This window comes from Petromyzon marinus, chromosome 5 (genome assembly GCF_048934315.1).
Source record: "Petromyzon marinus isolate PM22_M1 ecotype Great Lakes invasive population chromosome 5, UKy_Petmar_22M1.pri1.0, whole genome shotgun sequence".
NCBI lineage: Eukaryota > Metazoa > Chordata > Hyperoartia > Petromyzontiformes > Petromyzontidae > Petromyzon > Petromyzon marinus.
The window spans coordinates 20,891,437-20,914,199 of NC_133671.1; the positions used below are offsets into that span (position 1 = coordinate 20,891,437).

The following is a 22,763-nucleotide window of genomic DNA, read 5'->3' on the forward strand; positions in this document are numbered from 1 at the left end:
GAAGATCAATGCGATCCGTGTCGATTCCCGATGGCGCAACTCGTAGTCTTGAGGCGTGACGGGAGGAGGAAGCTTCACCTCCACCGGTAACCTCGACGCGTGACGCGGCGCGAGTTATGGCCGGGGGGAGGGGGTGGGGGATGGGGTGAGGGGGTGGGGGGCGGTGGGGTGAGGGGGTGGGGGATGGGGTGAGGGGGTGAGGGGGTGGGGGGCTGTGGGGTGTAATGACGGAAGGGGCTGCCTCCATCTCTCCTCTCTCATTCCTCACCTTGATCCACAATCTCCCTCACTCCTCCTCTCTGGCGCGTCTCTCACATCTCGCTCACGCCGCCTCTGCAAACCTCCCATGCCGTTCCGCGATTACAACTCCCATAAATCTTGTTGTGCATCTCCCTCCTCTCCGCGTCACCCACTCTTCCTCCTCTCTCTTTCTCCCTAAATATCTCCCGACGTCTTCCTCAAAATCCTCCCTCTGCCTCCACATCTCCACCATCTTCGCGTCTCTCTCTGTCTCTCTCCACATCTCCCCCCTCTCCCTCCACTCCCTCCACATCCTCTCCCTTGACACCTCCACCCTCTTCCTCTCTCTCTCCACATCTCCCTCTCGCTGCATCTCTCGATGAACTGGGCAGGTCGTGACGATGATGACGATGATGACGAGACGCCACTTGGATCAACTTAAAACATTATTCCCATGTGCCCTGTGTCCTTGGCACATTTATTAAAATTAACCGCTTGTAAATATTAGCCCTTACCCTAAGTGAGATACACGACGGATACGTGAATACATCTTATATTCGTCCTATCGATTTCCCAAACCCCCGGAATCAAATTTAAAAAAAAACCCGATATTAAATTACAGCCCCCCCCCTCTTTTGTCCATCCATCGCTGGATGAAGCCCCCTCCCCCCCTCCACCCTCCCACCCCCCACCATGCCATCGCTGAGTGAAGTTGGCCTGTCCATACTTCACCACGCTGGTCAGTGCGACTAGGCGGGAAGGGAAGGCAGCGCAGGTTTGGCTCGGATGTATCACTCCTCACTGAAGGTGCGCTATGTTGTTGTGTGTGTATGTTGAACCTCTTTCGCACCGTACGTAGCCAACCGTGCAAATCGGAGGTGCGATATTTGCCGTAGCAGCGAATCAAAAAGGCAGAATTTTTGGGGTGGAGCTGAAAAAAAATCGGGGGAGTGATAATTTTTTAAATCTGATTTTATCTCCATCTATTTATCTCTCTCTCGCACTCACATACTCAAGACTTAATACTTGTATTATCTCTGCTGCTAAGGCCCCACTGAGCGAAGCAGCTCCATCCCAGGGACGACCACAGGGCAAGAGTGCTGTCAGCTACATAGAGTTACATAGAGATCCATAGAGTTACATAGAGATCCATAGATTTACACAGAAAGCCATAGAGTTACATAGAGATCCATAGAGTTACACAGAAAGCCGTAGAGTTACACAGCGATCCATAGAGTTACACAGAGATCCATAGAGTTACACAGACATCCATAGAGTTACACAGAGATCTATAGTTACACAGAGATCCATAGAGTTACATAAAGATCCGTAGAGTTACATAGAGATCCATAGAGTTACACAGAGCCATAGAGTTACACAGAGATCCGTAGAGTTACACAGAGATCCATAGAGTTACACAGATATCCATAGAGTTACATAGAGATCCAGAGTTACACAGAAAGCCATAGAGTTACACAGACAGCCATAGAGTTACACAGACAGCCATAGAGTTACACAGAGATCCACATAGTTACATAGAGATCCATAGAGTTACACAGAGAGCCATAGAGTTACACAGATCCATAGAGTTACACAGATCCATAGAGTTACACAGATCCATAGAGTTACACAGATCCATAGAGTTACACAGAGATCCATAGTTAGATAGAGGTCCACAGAGTTGCCAAGAGGTCCATGGAGTTAGACATCGAACAATATTGTTACGTAGAGACTCGGACCACAGTCAGTGGAGGCAGGCAGGTGCAAGACACCGCGGGGTGGGGATGTGCAAACTAACCAGGAGCGTAAACAAAGGTTATTGTCCACGTAAAGAGACCACGAGCTACTCACGCGTAATCAGCTGGTGACACGGCAGTGGTACCGGGCGTTACGGTCTCGCGATGTTTACTACCTCACCTGGTACACAGGAGGTCGTGGGTTCTATCCAGACCCTGGCGACGCCTGCTGTATATTTGGAGTTTGCGCGTCTCTCTCTCCCTGTGGTCGCGTGGATTTTTTTCTCCGGGTCCTCCTGTTTTTCCCTCCACATTTAGAATCAACGTCACGTGTGTGGCTGTTATAAATGTCCACGTGATGAGCCACTTCGTTGAGCTATCATTTGTGGCGAGGTCGCTTCTGAACAAAAGAGCTATATAGCTCAGTGTGGCCTTACCTGGTAAAATAAAAAAAGTAAAACAATGTATGTATATTTAATTTCTTTGCACCATACGAGACCAGCCGTGCTAAATCGGAGACTGGAGTGGAGCGGATTTTTTTCCCCTTGCAAGCGTGACCTGGGTCGGCAAAAAAAAAAACGAAACCAAAAAATGTTTGACACAAAAATAAACAAAAACCAATGAAGCAAAGAGAAATCGTTTACAGGAATAATGATGACTGTTGTCACGTGAGACATCGAATATATTGCACAAACGGAAATCCATGTCTCCCAGTCGACTGGGATCGAGGTAGAGGAGATGATTGGGAGATGAGGGAAGAGTGAAAAGACGGGGGTGGAAAGTGCAGGAATGTGGTGGGCCGTCTCCCCTCCCCTCCCTCGTGGTGGAATCACCCCCACGCGGAGCTGCGGGCAACTCGACAGGTTCAGTCACTCGGCCGCGACGGAATAAATTAAATTAGTGATTTGTAAAATAACAGGAAACTTATTCTGCGAGGAGGACCGCGCTGGGTCTCGTGAATCTTATTCAGGAGGGCCTTGCTGCTGCTGCTACTTTTTTTCTTCATATAAAGATGTTTTCAGCCCTCCCAATGAACGATGAGGTGTGTTTATACCACCACGTGGCAGGGGAGAATATATTTTTTATTTATTTTTACCAGGTAAGGCCTCACTGCGCTATATAGCTCTTATTGTTCAGAAGCGACCTCGCCACAAACGACAGCTCAACAAAGTGGCTCGTCACGTGGTAATTTGTCACAGCCAAATACTCTGAACGCGTCTTTCTAAACGTGGAGGACCCGGAGAACAATCCACGCGAGAGACACCGCAAACTACAAATATACAACAGCAGCAGCAGGCGTCAGGGTCACGATCGAACCCACGACCTGTATACCGGGCGAGGCAGATAACATCTCCTATCCACCACAGCGCAAAGGTGGAAACCGGAGCACCCGGAGAAAAACCGCGCCTTGCACGAGGGGGCAAGACTCTATCCCCCGTACAGATGGAAACGGATGGCGATCAGTTCTCGCTTTGCTGTACTCACTTCTCCTGGCGAGCCCTGGGTATATGTGCACCTCCTTGACGCTCACGGGAAGGGAGTTTCACAACATCCGTGTGTGAGCCACCAATCAGAGCCCTTCACAACGCTAGGTTACAGGCAAAGACAAAGATCCTCCGTGTAGCCTGAACGGACTATTGGGGCAAGTGCTGTGAACAAGCGCCTATTGAAGCCGATACGGCACACGAGTGGAAATAGTCGAGCCCCGACCGCCTTTATCTCCCCAGTGTGTGATGTTCACACAGCGCACCAGGTACTCATTTTAAGGCCGACACGTCGATACAAGGGAGGGAAAATCGAACTCCGGGTTACAGGGTTCGCAGAGCAGTGTGCTAACCACTGCGCCACCGCTCCTCAGAGGTTTGGGATGAATGCTTGTACGGTATTAATATACTCATATATATACAGCATATCTACAAATACATACACAGCCACTCATCCGAGACGCACATACATCACAGTAAATGCACACACAAGTAGGCACCCATACGCATACATAAACATACATACACAGACAAAGATCCCCCACGTGGCCTGTTGCATTACCGCTTGGGGCAAATGCTGTTCTAGCGAGCACCTATTTGAGACCGGAACAGCACACGAAGGGGGTGCGGTGGCCCGCAGCACACACACACAACAGCAAAAGATTCCCGTAAAGGAGTATAGCCTGCCGGGGCAAGTGCATACACGTTGGCCGGCATCAGTGAAGGGCAGCAGTGCTGTACACGGGGGTTTGGCTTTGTCTTATCTCCGGGCGCGGCACCTGAAACAATGAACACGATTCTGTGATGGTGGGCGCCACGGTGGCTAGGAGATGTTTACTACCTCGCTCGGTATACACGAGGCCGTGGGTTCTATCACGACCCCTGACGACGCCTGTTGTATATTTCGACTTTGCGGTGTCTCTCTTTCTCTCCTCGTGGTCACGTGGATTTTTTCTCCGGGTCCTCCGGTATTCTCTTCACATTTAGAGTCTTTGACTGCTGTAAATGTCCACATTGATAGGCCACTTTGCTGAGCTATCATTTGTGGCCAGGTCGCTTCTGAAAAGGGGCAATATAGCCCAGTGGGCCTTACCTGGTCAAATAAATAGTTTAGTCGTAGTTTAGTTGAAATCCAATTGGCAGGTTGGGTAAAGTCTGGGTACTCCCACCTCCTACGGAAGATGTCTGCCCAATGTGGAAGAGTAGGCCAATTGGCCCCTATAGGGGGCTGTGTGGCGCCTCCCCGCACATACAATTAGCACGGTTGGCTACGTACGGTGCGAAAGAAGTTCACCATAGGTACATACAGGAGGCCTCTTCCGCCAGCAGTGACGTCAGCCAGCAATTGCAGGGCTGCGCCTTCATCTTCTACATGAGACTATGTATTCACACTGGAGGAATCCGATGAGCTGTAAAGCTCTTTTTCACAGATGTTCACGCACAGCCATTCACCCTCGGTACGTAGGTTCTCAGTCGTAACACATTTACAGACACAGGTACGGTATATATACACACACACACGTACATCTATTAGACTGGATATACTCATAAAGATAGGTCGGCTAATGCGACTTCCATTCGCTCTTAGTGAGCTCCGTTAGCTCGAAGCGACCTCCATTAGCGCAAGTACACGCCCGTTATATTTCCCCATTACAACGTGCAGTGTAATCTTGACCTCAGCGCGAGGGGGGTCAAGGTTAGGGTCGGGATTAGGATCACGGCAATACACGAAATGTAATAGAGCGGCGGGGAGATCGTGATTTCATGACAATGCAGCCCCATGCGATTTCGTTTCCACCAATGAGAGACGGCGCGCGTGTCGACTTTCATAGAGCCCCACGCGATTTCGTTTCCACCAATGAGAGACGGCGCGCGTGTCGACTTTCATAGAGCCCCACGCGATTTCGTTTCCACCAATGAGAGACGGCACGCGTGTCGACTTTCATAGAGCCCCACGCGATTTCGTTTCCACCAATGAGAGACGGCCCTTGTTATTTTTGCTGCCGACCCCTGGTGATAGACTCTCCACTCTGTACGAGTGGAGGAATGACTGTGGTCTTGCCCCTGTTCTGCCCCTTCAAGTGGGGCTCCCGCTACGATTCCTGCTCTAATTAATGCAAGGATGCCTTTATTTAATAATCACAACGTGAGACGTCTAATGAGATGCTGGGCGCATGGGTGAAGATGGAATTAGGGGGGGGGGTGTTGTTTGTTAGTGTGCACCCACGTGTGTGTGCAACACCAGTGACGATTATCTGAACCGGTTCTGGGCCTCCCCTAGGTCGACTCAGCCTCAAACGAGTACCTGGTGTGGTGTGTAAACATCGCCGCTGGGGAGACAAAGGCGGCCGGGCGTGGTGCTGGCCACCCACCCCCTCGTGTGCCGTGCCGGCCTTCATAGGTGCTCGCTCACAACAGTCTGTTACAGGCTATACGGGGGGATCTTTGTGTACACACGTGGATGTGTCTGTTGAAATGGAAAATGCCATCTGCGTCGTCTCCGCCCCTGACCCCCACGAAGCTAAAGAACGGCAGATTTACACCGTCATGCCCCCCACCACCACTTCCTACCCCCCCCCCCGCCACCTCCACCAACAAAGCTCTCACTCTCTTCACTCCCGCGTGTGTGGGACCGCGATGATCATGCTCATTTAGCGCGGTTGGCTACGTACGGTGCGAAAGAAGTTCTACATACATGATGGTTTGATCTATTTGCAAAATCCCTGTTCACGGTTTGGCATCTGTATAATAAAATAGAGAATATATTTCCACTTTGGATTGTCACGCACGGTGACGCCGGGAATACAATAATTGTAATAATCCACGGATGATGAGTCATCATCATCGTCATCGTGAGATTTGTGGATTCTTCGTCATCATCATTAATGCATTATCATTATGAAACCAAATATCAATTAAACATCGTGATCAATTTATGGGGCTCATGATTAATTAATTTATCATGATTAAGTAATCCTGATTGGTTAAGTCATTAATTAATAATGATGCTCACTTCGTCATGATCAATTCAATCATGGTCATGATTAATTTCATCGTGATTAATGATTTGTTATCATATTTTGACTTAACTTTTGTGACTGCAGGAATTCATATTCTTGGTTCTTTCGGTAAAGTCACGTAGATAGAAAATAAAAATAAATGAATAAAATGTCTATTGAAAATAATAATACATTGAAAATAATAAAAGCAAAAAACCAACGACGTTTCGATTGCAACACCAGCGGTCTTCATCAGGCGGAGAGAAGTCCGCTTGTGTTGCGATCGAAACGTCGTGGGTTTTTTGCTTAAATTGTTTTCAATTTATATTTTTCAAGAATGTGATCTATTGCCATGCTCATCAGCCACATCGTGACGCGTGTCGATTTCACTGCTGGGGCGAAACTTCATTCCCAACAGAAACGACCCTTGGCCAGGACTCGCACTGAGACTCCACTGATGAGTACTGGCCTGTGCTGATGAGTTCTACCTGTGCTGATGAGTACTGCCAGTGCTGATGAGTTCTACCTGTGCTGATGAGTACTGCCAGTGCTGATGAGTTCTACCTGTGCTGACGAGTTCTACCTGTGCTGACGAGTTCTGCCTGTGCTGACGAGTTCTGCCTGCGCTGATGAGTACTGCCTGTGCTGATGAGTTCTGCCTGTGCTGATGAGTACTGCCTGTGCTGATGAGTTCTGCCTGTGCTGACGAGTTCTGCCTGTGCTGACGAGTTCTGCCTGCGCTGATGAGTACTGCCTGTGCTGATGAGTTCTGCCTGTGCTGATGAGTACTGCCTGTGCTGATGAGTTCTGCCTGTGCTGATGAGTTCTACCTGTGCTGATGAGTTCTGCCTGTGCTGATGAGTTCTGCCTGTGCTGACGAGTTCTGCCTGTGCTGACGAGTTCTGCCTGTGCTGACGAGTTCTGCCTGTGCTGACGAGTTCTGCCTGTGCTGATGAGTACTGCCAGTGCTGATGAGTACTGCCTGCGCTGATGAGTTCTGCCTGTGCTGATGAGTACTGCCAGTGCTGATGAGTACTGCCTGCGCTGATGAGTTCTGCCTGTGCTGATGAGTACTGCCAGTTCTGATGAGTTCTGCCTGTGCATAGTGTGTGTAGGGAGTCGTGGTGCAGTGGTTAGTGCACAGTGCTATGAACCCGGCGAACCGAGTGCAAGCGAGGGCTCTACTATGTGTATTTGGCCAGGTAAGGCCCACTGAGCTATTTAATTCGTTTTCAGAAGCGACCGGTCTAGAAACGATAACGAAGCGGTTTATCACGTGGACATTCACAGCAGCCAGGTACTCTCAACGCGTGATGGTGATTCTAAATGTGGAGGCAAAAAACCGGAGGACCCGGATAATAATCCACGCGACCACGGGGAGAACACGCACACTCCAAATATACAGGGTCGGGATCGAAGCCACGACCACCTGTATACCAGGCGAGGTAGTTAACATCTCCTAGCCACCGCGAGTCGCTGGTGCTGTGTGTAAACATCGCTACTGCGGAGGCGGCCGTGCCTGGTGCTGCCCACCCACCCCCTCATTGTGCCGTGCCGGCTCTCTTAGGTTCTCGATACCAGCACTTGTCCCGACAGTCTATTGAAGCGACTACACGGGGTATATTTGTCTTTGTGCGTGTGTGTGCGCGCGTGTGTGCGTGTGTGTGTGCGTGTGTGCGTGTACTGCAGCTACTCTGGGCACGCTGGAATTCACTCTGCTCTACGAACAGGCGAACAACGCCCTGCACTGCACCATCATCAAGGGCAAGGTGATGACGGTGGTGGCACCTTCTCCTCATCCTCCTCCTCCTCGTCACCCACTCCCTCCTGTGCCGGTTTTGCGGACAAATGATTCGCTGCTGCCCGCGTTGGCGGTGGCACGCAGCGGTGTTGGTGATGCGATGGAGGCGATCGCGGTAATGTCGAGTTAGGTGGTGGCAGTGGGTTGAGTGGAGGAGGAGGGTGGAGCGGAGGAGGGTTGAGGATTGACGCTACTGCGCAATTGGAGGCAGTCGCCCTTCAGAAACAGCGGTGGGCGGAGGAGCGACGCTCACGTATGCATGTGGAACTTTTTTCGCACTGTACGTAGCCAGCCGTGCTAATCGAAGGTGCGAGAGGGAAGCTCCAGAGAGCTCCCTCTAGAGAGTGATTTGGCCTACTCTTCCACATTGGGCAGACATATTTTGAAGAGGTGGGAGTACCCAAGCTTTACCCCACCTGCCAATTTACTCTAAACTAAACTATTTATTTCAGCAGGTAAGGCCCACTGAGCTATAGAGCTCTTTTTCAGTAGCAACAAAGCTAAGCCGGCTCCGGCCTGGTTCATCGTACACTCGATGCCTGGGGAATAGCAGGCGACGCAGACACGGCCTGCAATGTGGCCAAGCGGTTGCTGTGCAAGCGATTGATATATTTTTAAAATACATCTGTGCTGAGCTGCGCCTGTAAAACCTCCACGTAGTTGGAGGTGGAACGATAAACCACGAGGATGGAGACGATGAAGGTGGGGGGTGGTGGTGAGGGTGGGGGTGATGGTGTGGGTGGTGGTGATGGTGGGGTGGTGGTGATGGTGATGGATGGGGTTTCCTCCCGCCCACCCTAAGCCATTAATGGGAGCGGCCAAACATCCTAATGTAGCAGCACCCTACCTAGACAAAATAATCTTGAGATTTCTTGATGAATGGAATTGTTGTTATCGTTCTTACTATTATACGATGTTGGCATTTTAGCAAAAAGGCGGCGCTGCGGTTGACTTAACGGGGCTCTGAACCCAATTCATCCGAGTTCGATCCTCCCCTGGGGTTGCACACAGCAGCATCACAGAGTGGTCATCCGTCCGGCACCGCGGGCGGTAGGGGGTAATTTGACCATACTTCACCACGCCGGTCAAACACCCCTCCCCTTCTTCCTCCCCTACTCCCACCCTCCCCCACCGTGACCCACACCGCGGGGAGGAAGCCTCCTTCCTGCCGTGAATTTGACAAAGGGCCGCAAGGAATTATTGGCGTGCATTTTCATTGTTATTAAAAGTTAAAATGTTGATATTATTAATGATGTTACTTATTTGTATTCATATAATTCCCCTTGTCTCCACCCAGTGGTCTCTGCCCCCTCCTGTCCTCGTCTTGCCATCGATTTCCCTGCGTCTCGGCGTCCAACCCCTCCTCCTCCTTCCCCCACGTCTTTGACGCGACGTGAAGTCTTAACGCGGCTCGCACACACACACACACAGTCTTCCCCAGGAGATCAGGGGGGATGGGGGGGGGGGGGCGGGAGATACGAGAGAGATGCTCTGGGATGTGGGGAGATCGTGGGAAGACCATCCGAAACCGCAAGCAGCCGTTTTAGTTTGCAAACGAATTAAAACAAAAAAATATTCCCGTGCGTAAAAGCAGCTTCCAGAGATCGGAATTTGTATTTGGACTGGAAGAACCCGATGAGCTGTGAAGCTATTTTTGTCGCACATGTACACCCACCCACCCCACCCACCCACTTGATGAATGGTCACGGTTCGATAAAAGAAATCACAAAACACTCGCCACATTCGTCAACAACGACAGCGTGTGTTTGTGCGTTGCCTTAAATGGAAACGCGTAAAAATCATGCGACGTTTCGGGCAACGGACCTTATTCATTGCACATACAAATGATTGAAAAGCAGACGACGGAGGGTCTCGTTTGGACGCAACTCGTGTGGATGGTTTCCCGACGTTCTACGTTTTCACAACCACGAGGGCTGCTGGTCGCTTTTGCTCCGTTAGCCCACCCTCCCCCCCCACCCCCCGTGCAACACCAGCGTCTCATTTGCATGTCGTTTGCATGTCGTCAATTGCGTAAATAGTCAAAAACATCGATTTCTCGAACAGGTGGATTCCTCAGTGGGGCAGCGCAGCAAGTAGGTTGTACGTGCACCACCCAGCTGCCAGCGTGTGTGAGTGTGAGGTGCTCGCTAACAGCACTTGCCCATTTAACAGGCTATACGGGGGGGGGGGATCTTTGTCTTTGGTGTGCGTGCGTGCGAGCAGGGACTCAAGCCCATGGACTCAAACGGTCTCGCCGACCCTTACGTGAAGCTGCATCTTCTGCCCGGAGCGAGCAAGGTGCGGGAGAGCAGGGGCGTGGTGGGCGGTGGGCGGTGGGGGGTGGGGGGCAGGCGAGGAGGCGGGGTGGGAAGCGAGGGGGGAGGCGGGGGCGAGCGGGGGGGCGGGCTGGGGGTGAGCGATGAGGTTGGCAATTCGAGGGAGTGGTGCGGAGGAGGAGGAGGAGGAGGCAGGAACCTCGCTGGCGATGTGAGTGCAGGGTTTTATTATCGGAGGTGATGGGTGATGATGTTGGGCAGTAGTGGGGGTTGGGGGTGATGGGATGGCTGATCGCGATGGGTGATGGCGAGCGGAGATGATAGGGGCCGATGGGAGCGGGGCAGGCGATGGGGAGAGACGATGGCCGAGCAGGATGGCAGAGGTGATGGCGTTGTTGGCGATGGCAGGGGGGAGGTTGTAATGATTTGACACAAAGTGCCACTGCGTGATCCCCCCCCCCCACCCTCCACGTGACAGATAAAAAAACTCACAGAGCTCCGTAGCTCTTTTACAGAAGCGACATGGCCATAAAATGACAGCTCAACGAAGCGGCTTATCGCGTGCACATTTATAGCGGCAGCCAAAAACTCGAGACGCACGCCGAGGCTAAATGTGGAGGGGATAAGCCTACAGGCATCGCAGGGTCGGGATCGAACCGACGACCTCCTGTAGACCAGGCGAGGTAGTTAACACCTCGCCACGGAACATTGGCAGAGCCACGTGGGGATGGGGGCCAGGCGTGTCACCGTTTGGCTGAGCGCGAGCCGTGTCGGGGCTCGCGGCCACGTATCGGATTAGCGATAGGATTAGGACTGGGCTGGAGATTAGGAGTGAAGTCTGGGTTGACCTAATGACGGAGCTCGGCTCCAGGGTCCAGGCTACGGCCGAGGTCACAGTCGACGTGGAGGAGTGTCGCTGGGGGTCTGGCGCACGCCGCGCGATCGCAACGTGACACGACCCCCCACAGTTCGATTTCCCGTTCGCGGGCAACACCGGCGACGAACGTCTGAACCGGTACTGGGACTCCTTCGTGGTGGTGTGTAAACATCGCCGCCGGGGAGACAAAGGCGGACCGGATTGTGGTGCTGGCCACCCACCCAGCCAGCCAGCGCCTATTGTGTGCCGTGCCGGCCTTCTTGGCGAGCTGCTCGCTACCAGCACCCCGCTCCAAACAATTCGTTGACGAGACTGCACCACGGCCAGGGCCGTGGGGAGTTTTTTGTTGTTGTTGCGAAAAAAATAAATGTTCCCGCAGGCGAACAAATTGCGCACGAAGACGCTGCGGAACACGCTGCACCCCGTGTGGAACGAGACGCTCACCTACCACGGCATCACGGACGACGACATGCTGCGCAAGACGCTACGGTGCCCGGGGCGGGAGGGGGGGTAGGGGGGTGTGAAACCGTGCTAGAGCCCCAGCCAGAATCCTCCAGAAGTGATGCTCCGTGACCCCGTCCGTGACCCCGTGACCCCGTCCCTGACACCCTCACCTTACTATTCACAAAGTGACCCGGTCATTGACACCGTGTCCTCACTATGGACACTGACACCGTCATTGACATTAACCTCCCTATTGACAGTGACACCGTCATTGACACCGTGACCTCACCATGTCACCATTGACACAGTGACCTCGTCATTGACACCGTGACCTCACCATATCACCATTGACACCGTGACCCCGTCATTGACACCGTGACCTCACCATATCACCATTGACACAGTGGCCTCGTCATTGACACCGTGACCTCACCATATCACCATTGACACAGTGACCTCGTCATTGACACTGTGACCTCACCATGTCACCATTAACACTGACCCCGTCATTGACACCGTGACCTCACCATGTCACCATTGACACCCTGATCCCGTCACTGACACCGTGACCTCACCATATCACCATTGACACAGTGACCCCGTCATTGACACCGTGACCTCACCATATCACCATTGACACAGTGACCCCATCATTGACACCGTGACCTCACCATATCACTTGACACAGTGACCTCGTCATTGACACCGTGACCTCGTCATTGACACCGTGACCTCACCATATCACCATTGACACAGTGACCCCGTCATTGACACCGTGACCTCACCATATCATCATTGACACAGTGACCCCGTCGGTGAGATCGTGAGACCGTGAACCCATCCCTGACACCATGAAACTGCTACCAAATGTGCGGATTTCATAAAGTATGTCCCTGCATCCTGAAGCATTTGCGAACAATTGCGATGTTTGTTCTCCACGGTGTAAAATGTTATGGCCTTACGGTCTACTCCTGTAGCCAAACCCCGTCCATAACGCGCCGCGACCCCCGTGTCTTGCCCCGTGCTGCCCTCTCCTCCGTCGCCGCTCAGGGTGTCCGTGTGCGACGAGGACAAATTCGGTCACAACGAGTTCATCGGGGAGACGCGGATTCCCCTGAAGAAGCTCAAGGCGAACCAAGCTAAAAACTTCAACATCTGTCTGGAGAGGCAACTCCCGGTGAGTGGCTTCTGTCTGCGGCGGTCAACGTCATGGCAGCAGTGGGGGGTAGGGGAGGTGGTGGCAGGGCATAAAGTAGTGCTGATGAGCTCCAATAGGGGCGAGGTCCCTGTAAGATTGGCACGCGCCTTCGCCACTTTAAATTAAATACGGTCTCGTCTTGAAGTTTACATCGAATTAATTATCATAAACAGCCATGATCTGTCCAGTGATGGGTTTCGGATAAGAATTGGTAGGCTTGCAATCGGGACAAAGATTCCCCATATAGTATCCCATACTTCTTGCCGATTTTAAAGCTTTCGTGACTGCAAGGATTCATCTTCTTTGGTTCTTTCAGTAAAGTCACGTAGAATGAGAATAAAATAATACATTGATAAAATAAAATAACACAATAAAATTCTCACGACGTTTCGGCCACAACACAAGCGGCCTTCATCAGGTGAAGGGATGAGACTGTCTGGAGGACAGCGCTGGAGCGAAAAAGCCACGCTCAGATCGCGACCTTTGAAACGTCGTGAGAATTTTATTGTTATTTTATTTTATCAATTTATTATTTTATTCTCATTCTACGTGACTTTACCGAAAGAACCAAAGAAGATGAATCCTTGCAGTCACGAAAGCTTTAAATCGAAATTTATCCGCCTCTACGGGGAGGGATTCCACACAACCTTAAGATCATTCAACAGACTCCGGGATAAGAAGGCTCAACTAATCAAGTCTCTCACCTTGCTGAAGAGATGCCGCGACTCTAAGCTTAAAGGTTGCGATCTGAGCGTGGCTTTTTCGCTCCAGCGCTGTCCTCCAGACAGTCTCGTTCCTTCACCTGATGAAGGACGCTTGTGTTGTGGCCGAAACGTCGTGAGAATTTTATTGTGTTATTTTATTTTATCAATTTATTATTTTATTCTCATTCTACGTGACTTTACCGAAAGAACCAAGAAGACATACTTCTTGTGTTGTATTTGTGCAATGATCAATCTTAAAGTGGTCTGCCCGATTCAACTGGCCCTACAGGGAATGCATTGTTTGAGAGCGATTCATGTTTTGTGCAGTGTTTTTAGATTTACCGTGCGATCACACCAACCATCTCACCCGCCCGCCAATCAATTCACCCGCCCACCATCTCACTCACTCATTCACCCGCCAATTTCACTCTTCCACTATCTCATTCACTCACTCACTCACTCGCTCGCCCATTAACTTCCAAACGAGACTCACGTTGGCCTCTCGAGTTCCTAGCTTGACGGACACAATCAAATGGTGAACTTCTCTCCTCCGCAGTCTGCTCGCAGGAGCGGCACTGGGATGGGAGGAGCGCGTGGGATGGCTCTGTACGAGGAAGAGGTGAGTGGACACGTGCGTGTGTGCGCGCGTTGTGACAGTAGGTGGCACAGGCGGTGCATCGGCCACTCATCTCAGTCAGTCGACCCGTGGCTCTGCCCCGTGACCTGCCGGCGGGCGTTCGACACTTCACGTGGCCTCAACGTGCACCTAGCCCGGCACAAGCGCCGTGGTGACGTCACCGCCACTTAGTGGCGGCTGGCGGTTGTTGTTGTGTGTGCGCGTGCGCACTCACACGCGAAGGCTATACGGGAATCTTTATCTGTGTCGCACACACGTGCCCGAGTGGTGGTGCAGCGGTCGGCGCGATGCGCTACGAAATCCCGGCGACCCGAGTTCAATTCCCGATCACGGCAACCAACATCGGTCACGAATATTTGAAGCAGTTCTGGGTCTCTGCCTGGGTAGACTCAGTCTAAAATGAGTACCTGGTGCGGTGTGCAATCATCGCCGCTCGGGAGACGAAAGCGAGTCAGGCGTGGTGCTGGCCACCCACCCACCCCCTCGTGTACCGTGCCGGTATTCCAAAGGTGTTCGCGAACAGCACTTTCCCTACATGTAAAGGCTATACGGGGCGTCTTTATCTTCGTGTGCACTCGCACACACATTTAGAGTAGTGGGGAGCAGTAGCATAGCCGTTAACGCACCGACGCTACAAACCCGGTGAACAGACTTGGCTTCCCGCTCACGGCCAAACTAAACTGGTCCTGGGCAGGCAGGAGTAGGCGGCACCATGACTATCACCCACAGCGAGAGAGGTACACTGGATGTGGTGTACCGGGTGTGGATCGACTGGAGTAGGCGGCACGGGACGAGTCACAGCAGCAGCAGAGGCAGTAGCAGCCGGCAGCCGTAGCAAGAGGTACAAACACGGGATGCTGTGTGCAGGGGGTGTCCATATCCTTCGGGTGGCAAACCCAGACAACCGTGGACTTAAATCCAGCCGTGACTCTTGCCCTGTCTCCCACCCACAAGCACTCACCCACCCACCCACCAAACACTCACCCACCCACCCACCCCCCACATCAATGAGTGCGTCCCCCCAACCCGCACCCGTTACACCCTCCTCCGACTCTCCACCCCCATGCCCCCACCCCTCCCCCACCACCCGGGGGTCCCAGGGAGATAAGAGCGAGGAGAAGGGTCAGGAGGAGAGGGGCCGCGTCCTCATCGGCCTCCGCTACAGCATGCAGAAGGCCGGCCTGCTGGTGACGGTGCTGCGCTGTGCTCACCTGGCCGCCATGGATGCCAATGGATACTCGGACCCCTTCGTGAAGCTGTGAGCAACGGCCGCATTCATCACCACCACCACCATCTTCATCATCACCACCATCCTCATCACCACCATTACCATCGTCATCACCACCATCATCGTCATCATCACCACCACCATCGTCACCATCATCGTCCTCATCGTCATCATCATCATCACCATCTCTCACTTGGCCTGCTGGACAGTATTACCGTATAAGAAGATGGATTCTGGCTTAGTAACCATTGGAAAGATGTTTTAAACCATTTCCGTTCTTAATTAATTGTATTTTACGATGACCTTCAGACCGCAGCTCTTTCGCTGGCATTGACTCTTAATACCTCCTACACCACGGTTAATGGTATGGTTTACAACATGGAGTATAACAGCGCCTCGCAGCTGTTTCTCTCCCCCTCCTCTGTTCCGACCATGGATGAACTCGTCCGTCTGAACGGGGCCCGTAGCTATCCGTGTTGCTAAAGTTGAGGGTAAAAATCCACCCATTTTTTTCTCGCCATATAGCATTGTGATATATAATGACTTATTGTTTGTAGCTTAGCTGATTGGAGAATATATAGAGTTTATTGATAACATTGAGGTAATTTACATTTTAGTTTTTTATTGGTTCACTATATAGTATTCATTATATATTGTAGTGTATACCCAGTTACTGTGAATAGCTCAGATGTGTAGGCCTTGACTTCAACATAGCCATTTCTGTGACCAGTCACAAGCTAATCACTCAGTTATTTCATATGCTAAATTCGCCTAGTTATTTCAATGCTAAATTCTCCTGTTTGATTTGTACTCGGTGCCTCTGTGAATGTATATGCTCTGACTTTAACATAGCTATTTCTGTGACCAGTTACAAGCTAATCACTCAGCTATTTCAATGCTAAATTCTATGCTAATTCCTTTGTCAAGGGGTGCCTCTGCGGATGTGTATGCTTTAACTTAGCTATTTCAATGCTAAATTCTATGCTAATTCCTTTGTCAAGGGGTGCCTCTGCGGATGTGTATGCTTTAACTTTAACATAGCCATTTCTGTGACCAGTCACAAGCTAATCACTCAGCCATTTCAATGCTAAATTCTATGCTAATTCCTTTGTCAAGGCGCTTTGTTTCTTCTCACACAGCTTAAAGGTCGCGATCTGAGCGTGGCTTTTTCACTCCAGCGCTGTCCTCCAGACAGTCTCGTCCCTTCACCTGATGAAGGCCGCTTGTGTTGTGGCCGAAACGTCGTGAGAATATTATTGTGTTATTTTATTTTATCAATTTATTATTTTATTCTCATTCTACGTGACTTTACCGAAAGAACCAAAGAAGATGAATCCTTGCAGTCACGAAAGCTTTAAATCGAAATTTACATTCATCATCATCATGAAAACCATAGTTGTCACCATCATCATCGTCATCATTAAAAACTCTCCAGCAGATTGCGACTGTGGTCATCCAGAACGGGAACCGTACGACACAATGCCCCGATCCACAAATACGAAGGAGACATCACAGCGATGATGATGATGATGATACATTACTACCACTCCGCTACACCTGACGACGGGGTTACCTGGGCTTGACCACGTGAGTGTGCCATTGTAGTCGATCCTCTGCATCTACATCAGCAGCAGCCGTACGACAGAAGATCATCTTAATGGCCACATTCATCACCATCGTCGTCGTCGTCATTGCCATGGTGATGGTCATCGCAATCATCGTCAAGGTTGTTGTTGTCGTGGCCATCACGATCGTCATCGTAGTGGCTGCACGTAGCGGCGCCGGGCACGCAGCTCGCACCGAGCAACCGAGCTGAGCTCCTCGCCCCGCCCCCCCTCTGCTCCGCACCCCCTGCCCCCCCCACCCGCTGCCCCCCCCCCACTCCCTGCCCTCCACCCCCGCAGGCATCTGAAACCCGACATGGGCAAGAAGGCCAAGTGCAAGACGAGCATCAAGAAGAAGACCCTGAACCCCGAGTTCAACGAGGTGAGCCGGCCCTCGCAACTCCCGCAACTCTCGCAACTCGTGCAACTCCTGAAACTGCCGCAACTCCCCCACCCCCCTGGCCACCCCCACTTCTTTTCACATGTCTCACTGCTTTACGGGTGTACGTGGTCGGGAACGGTGTGGGTGGAGGGGGGGGGGGGCAGTGGCTAGCTCAACGAATGCACCAGATATGTGACGAATATACCTGAACCGGTCCATTCTGGGCCTCCCCCCCCCGCCCATAGGTCCATTGAAGCCTTAAACGAGGTGGAATGTCTCGGTTTGTCCCGACCCGCCAAGCGACGCGTGCGTGGCGAGCTACAGAGGAGTGCGAGTGGTCCAGGGACATTGAGTAAAGAGTCCAGGGGACCCTAAGGGGGTCAAGGGGTCGTGGGTGGGGAGCTTGGCGGGGTTGGTGTCCCATGCGATGCACCGTGGGTGGGGAGGGTGGAGCTGTATGATCTTTGTTGGTTGTGTGTCCGTGTCTCCCCGTGTCTCCTTTCCGTGTCCCGCAGGAATTCTTCTTTGACATCAAACACAGCGACCTCGCCAAGAAGACGCTAGAGGTCACCGTGTGGGACTACGACATCGGGAAATCAAACGACTTCATCGGTCAGTGACCCCCCCCCCCCATTCCCGCTCCCCCTCCCCGCCCCACTACCACCGGCCATAGAGGTCAACTCTTACATCCAACGGCCGTGATGACCTCTTGACCTTGAATTCCAGAGTGGGGGAGTGGGCTAAGCAAGGGTAGGGGAGATCGTTCCAACCTCCTTCCCCTCCTCCCATGATCCCATTGACCCCCCCTCCCTCCCTCCCCCCTATGACTCCCCCCACACTGTGACATTGATTTGATGCCGGGTGTGGAGCGAGTTACGGGGGTGTGCGAGGTGTGAGCGGTGGTGCAGTGGTTTGTGTACTGCGCTACGAACCCGACGACCCGAGTTACGATTCACGGTTACAGCCACGACCAACGCCAGTGACGATTATTAGAACCGGTTCTGAGCCTCCTCTAGGTTGACTCAGCCTCAAATTAGTACCTGGCGTGGTGTGTAGTAAACATCTCCACAGGGGAGACAAAGGCGGTCGGGCGTGGTGGTGCTCGCCATCCACCCCCTCGTGTGCCGTGCCAGGCCTTCGTAGGCGCTGCTTCTCGTGTGGATTTTTCTCCGGCTTTTTCTTTACATTTACAATCAACATCACGCGTTTTTGAGTATTTCAGCCGCTGTAAATTTCCATGCAACAAGCCACATTGTTGAGCGATCATTTGTGGCCAGGTCGCTTCTGAAAAACAGCTACGTAACTCAGTCGGGCCTTACCTGGTAAAATAAAAAATGGTTTAGTTTTAGCACGTGGCCCAAACGTCTGCGAAGGTGTGAGCACGTTCATTGTGAGTGTGATGAACTTGCAACCAACCACGCTAATCGGAGGCGCTCGTCGTTCTGGTGACCTCTTGAACCCTCTCTGAACTCCACTAATCTCCTCCTCCTCGCCCCCTCCTCCTCCCCTCCTCCCCAGGCGGGGTGGAGCTGGGCATCAACGCGAAGGGCGAGCGTCTGAAGCACTGGTTTGAGTGTCTCAAGAACAAGGACAAGCGCATCGAGCGCTGGCACACGCTCACCGGGGAGGCTCCGGGCTCCGGGGCGCTGAGCGACTGATCTCCCGTCGCGGCATCTAAACCCCTCTCCCCTACCACCACCACCACCACCTCACCCTGCCAACATACCCCCAGCCCTTACCGAACACACCACACGGGAGTTGGTTGCCGTGGGTTCCCCCCCACCCCTCCTGCCCTTCCCACCCCCACGTGAGGCAGGAAGGCCGCCCGGCGCCCGACTGGCTGATGAGACCCAGGAGGTCGAACCCAGGCCAGAGATTGCGTGCTTCGGCAAACACCGTCACTGCTCGATGTCACACGCTGCTCCGTGCTGACAGGCGGCAGCGTTGTTGTTTACTCGCAGGAGGGGAGCTCTGGTCCACAGCTGTCTGCCAAACATTACCGAACGTGTCACCCTTCGAGTATAGCCGTCAAGCCGCGTTATACGTGCCGCACGCGCCTGATGATTGCTAAACGCATAGCACGTGTAATCCCCCCTGCTCCTCCATAGCATGTGATTTGGCATTTTCTCTCCAACGATCTTCCATGTAGCCTGAACAGACTGTTGGGGCAAGTTGCTGTTAGCGAGTAGCACCTATGAAGGCCGGCATGGCACACGAGAGGGTGGGTGGCCAGGACCACGCCCGGCCGTCTTTGTCTTCCGAGTGGCGATGATTACACACTGCACCAGGTACTCACTCAAGGCCGAGTCGACCTAGGGGAGGCCCAGGACCGGTTCAGAAAATCGTCACTGGTGTGACGGGAATCGAACCCGTGTCGCCGATCAGGGCGCTCACCATCATCACCGTCACTTTGATATCGGCGCTTCTCTGTCACGTGGTGAATGATGTGTTTAGCAATCATCAGGTGCAACGTACGTGGGGCGTGTAACCACGCCACAGTTTGTAAGCCACGGCCGGGAATCGAACACAGGTGACCGAGTTCCGTAGCGCCAGTGTGCTAACCGCTGCGCCACCGCTCCAGTCACACACACAGAGATCACCTCCTCTCCGATTCCTCCGCTGATCGGATCCGATATCATTTTGACGATTCGTCAAGATTTAAAAAGTCACGAATCGATTATTGATATTGTTAGTATTGCCCTCGTGGTGCATGTAAAACATCTTAGTGCTATGAAAATATATTAGGTTATGAACGATAACAAAAATATATATTAAAATCATGCGAATCGGGTAAACGATCGATTCTAAAAACGTACGTTCAACGCGCGGCGTTGATTCGTGATTGTAAACCATTCCTGATCGATTGATCGTTAAACCTCTACTACTGCACGCACACACACACAAGTGTGTTGTTTCACTACAAGTGGATTTACGAATCCCAAAACTCGTCCCCCCATATCCCCTCTAACGACTCAACCCCTCCTCCGCCCTAAACTCCAACTCCCCAACCCACATAGCTCGACTCCCCTACCCCCCTACCCCCTTTTAACCCTACCACTACCTCCCCCTATCCCCTCTCACCCCCTCCCCTATCCGATACCCACTCCTCCCCCCTTATTCCCCCTCATCCTCCCCCCTTATCCCCCATCCTCCTCCCCCCTATCCTATCCCCTCCCCCTCTCCTCCCCTATCTCCGTCTCCTTCCTACCCCCCCCCCACGCTACTCTCGGCTCACTCCCGCCCCTTACCCGTGCGCGAACTTCACCCAACTCCCCTCGCATGCTGCATGGAGGCCGCTGCTCTGGCGCGCCCCAAACGTGACGTCGTGAATGATTTTGGAACTTTCGACTCTTTGCAATATTTATATCTATGGGAATGTACGTTCGTTATATATAGACACGCACGTAGACACACAAAGACAACGGTGTCCCACCCGTATAGCCTTGACAGACTGTTGGGGCAAGTGCTGCTAGCGAGCAGCACCTATGAAGGCCGGCACGGCGCACGAGAGTGTGGGTGGCCAGCACCACGCCAGGCCGCCTTTGTCTCTCCCAGTGGCGATGCTTACACACCGCACCAGGTACTCGTTTTAGGCCGAGTCGACCTAGGGGATGCCCAGGACCCGTTTCAGATGATCGTCACTGGTGTTGGCCGTGAGCGGGAATCGAACTCGGTTCGCCGGGTTCGTAGCGCAGCGCTCCGACACACAAGACACGCGCATCGACACGGACAGACGCACACGAGACACGGTCGTGTTGTGCACGACGCGAGCGCTCAGCTATTCCACGTGTAGTCTGTGTACTCGTGTAGCACGCGTGCTTGTATTTGCACGAACCAAGCACGTGCAAGTTGTGATGATGTTTATGATGATGTTTTTTTTTGTATGCGTGACGGCTCGTGATATCATAACGGAGCCTACCCCCCCCCTCTCCACGATTACCCCCCTCCGCCCCCCCGCCTCCCCTCTGCCCCGCACTGCTGCCGGGGTCACGAACCGGTCCCCACCTCCACAAATTTGGCAGGGGGAACTTGATTGGTAGAACAGCAAGTAGGTCGCCAGGCCTTCAATTAATGTATACCCAAGAAGGGCCCAGACCATTATTATGCTTACTATTAAATATAATCAACGCCTCGAGTTTTCTGGCTGGCTGCCCGGCTTCCCTCTGGATTATGCATTGGCCACAAAAACAACCCCCCCCCCCCCAAGACCAGCGGGGCATTCAGGCCAGGAGCCTCCCGAGGAAAAGTAAAAATCGCCTCGAGACTCCTCTCACGTCGAGACTCTCACCTCGACCGCGTTCTTTGAGTGGGTCTATGGACTCTTGGCAAAAGATAACGGCGCGGCCCTGCACTCTGCTCGCTCACGTCACTGCTGTCGGACGAGCCTCCACTATCGAGAGACGTGGGGATCTCCAGACAGTTACGTTCTCGAGTGGCATTTGGCCTACTCTTCCGCGCTGATGAGAAACGGGCCAGAACACGTGTCAGTACACACACTTCACCCCACCACACGCGAGCTGCCGATCAACTGTTTGGTGAACCCATGACCCCACTTGTTCACTGCTGCGTGGGCAGCAGGCTGATTGGGGGTGGGGGGGGGGCTTTTAAGAAATGTGCCCCCGTTGTTTGAACCGCCGTGCCGTGAAATGGAATCGAACCGGCGGCCTCTGGATTGCATGCCGAATGTTTCGACCGCTATCAATATCGAGACGCGCGAGATGCAACAAAAAGTTATCCAGCTACCAGCCCCTGGGCTCGCCTGTGGATCACACGGCCCTGCGTGTCCCCGTTTGTCCGCGCGCACGCGATAACCCCACGCCTATGCCACCCCCATTCCTTCCGTGTCCCACCAACCCCAGGAATTCCAGCATCGTGAGACTAAAGAATTAAACTACAACAACCAATAATCTCTCGCTTCCAACTCTCCCAAGTGTCGCGTCCTCTTGTCGCAGTCACGGACCACGAATCGAGCGTCACACCGATCGATCCGACATCATCGCCACCACCCACACCCCACCTGCATCGTAACCACCAACAATCACCACCATCATCACCAATCCTCACCAACTTCAACATCCTCACCACGAATGTCGCAATGACCACCATTGTCAGCATGGTGATTGGGAGCGGTGGCGCACGCAATGCTATGATGC

General features: G+C 52.6%; 1 protein-coding gene across 2 annotated transcripts in view; it reads left to right on the forward strand.

Moving 5' to 3' along the window:
• Nucleotides 1-22,517, forward strand: part of LOC116939217 (rabphilin-3A-like) — a 116,082-nt gene extending 93,565 nt beyond the window's left edge. For both annotated transcript variants that reach the window (XM_032947359.2, XM_032947360.2), the window contains exons 14-22: nt 8,149-8,228; nt 10,484-10,558; nt 11,793-11,902; nt 12,908-13,034; nt 14,316-14,378; nt 15,497-15,654; nt 17,529-17,610; nt 18,126-18,222; nt 19,129-22,517. In XM_032947359.2, the coding sequence (XP_032803250.2) occupies nt 8,149-8,228; nt 10,484-10,558; nt 11,793-11,902; nt 12,908-13,034; nt 14,316-14,378; nt 15,497-15,654; nt 17,529-17,610; nt 18,126-18,222; nt 19,129-19,268 (932 nt within the window). In that variant the 3' untranslated portion in view covers nt 19,269-22,517. The remainder of the gene's footprint in view (nt 1-8,148; nt 8,229-10,483; nt 10,559-11,792; nt 11,903-12,907; nt 13,035-14,315; nt 14,379-15,496; nt 15,655-17,528; nt 17,611-18,125; nt 18,223-19,128) is intronic.
• Nucleotides 22,518-22,763: the final 246 nt, after the last annotated feature.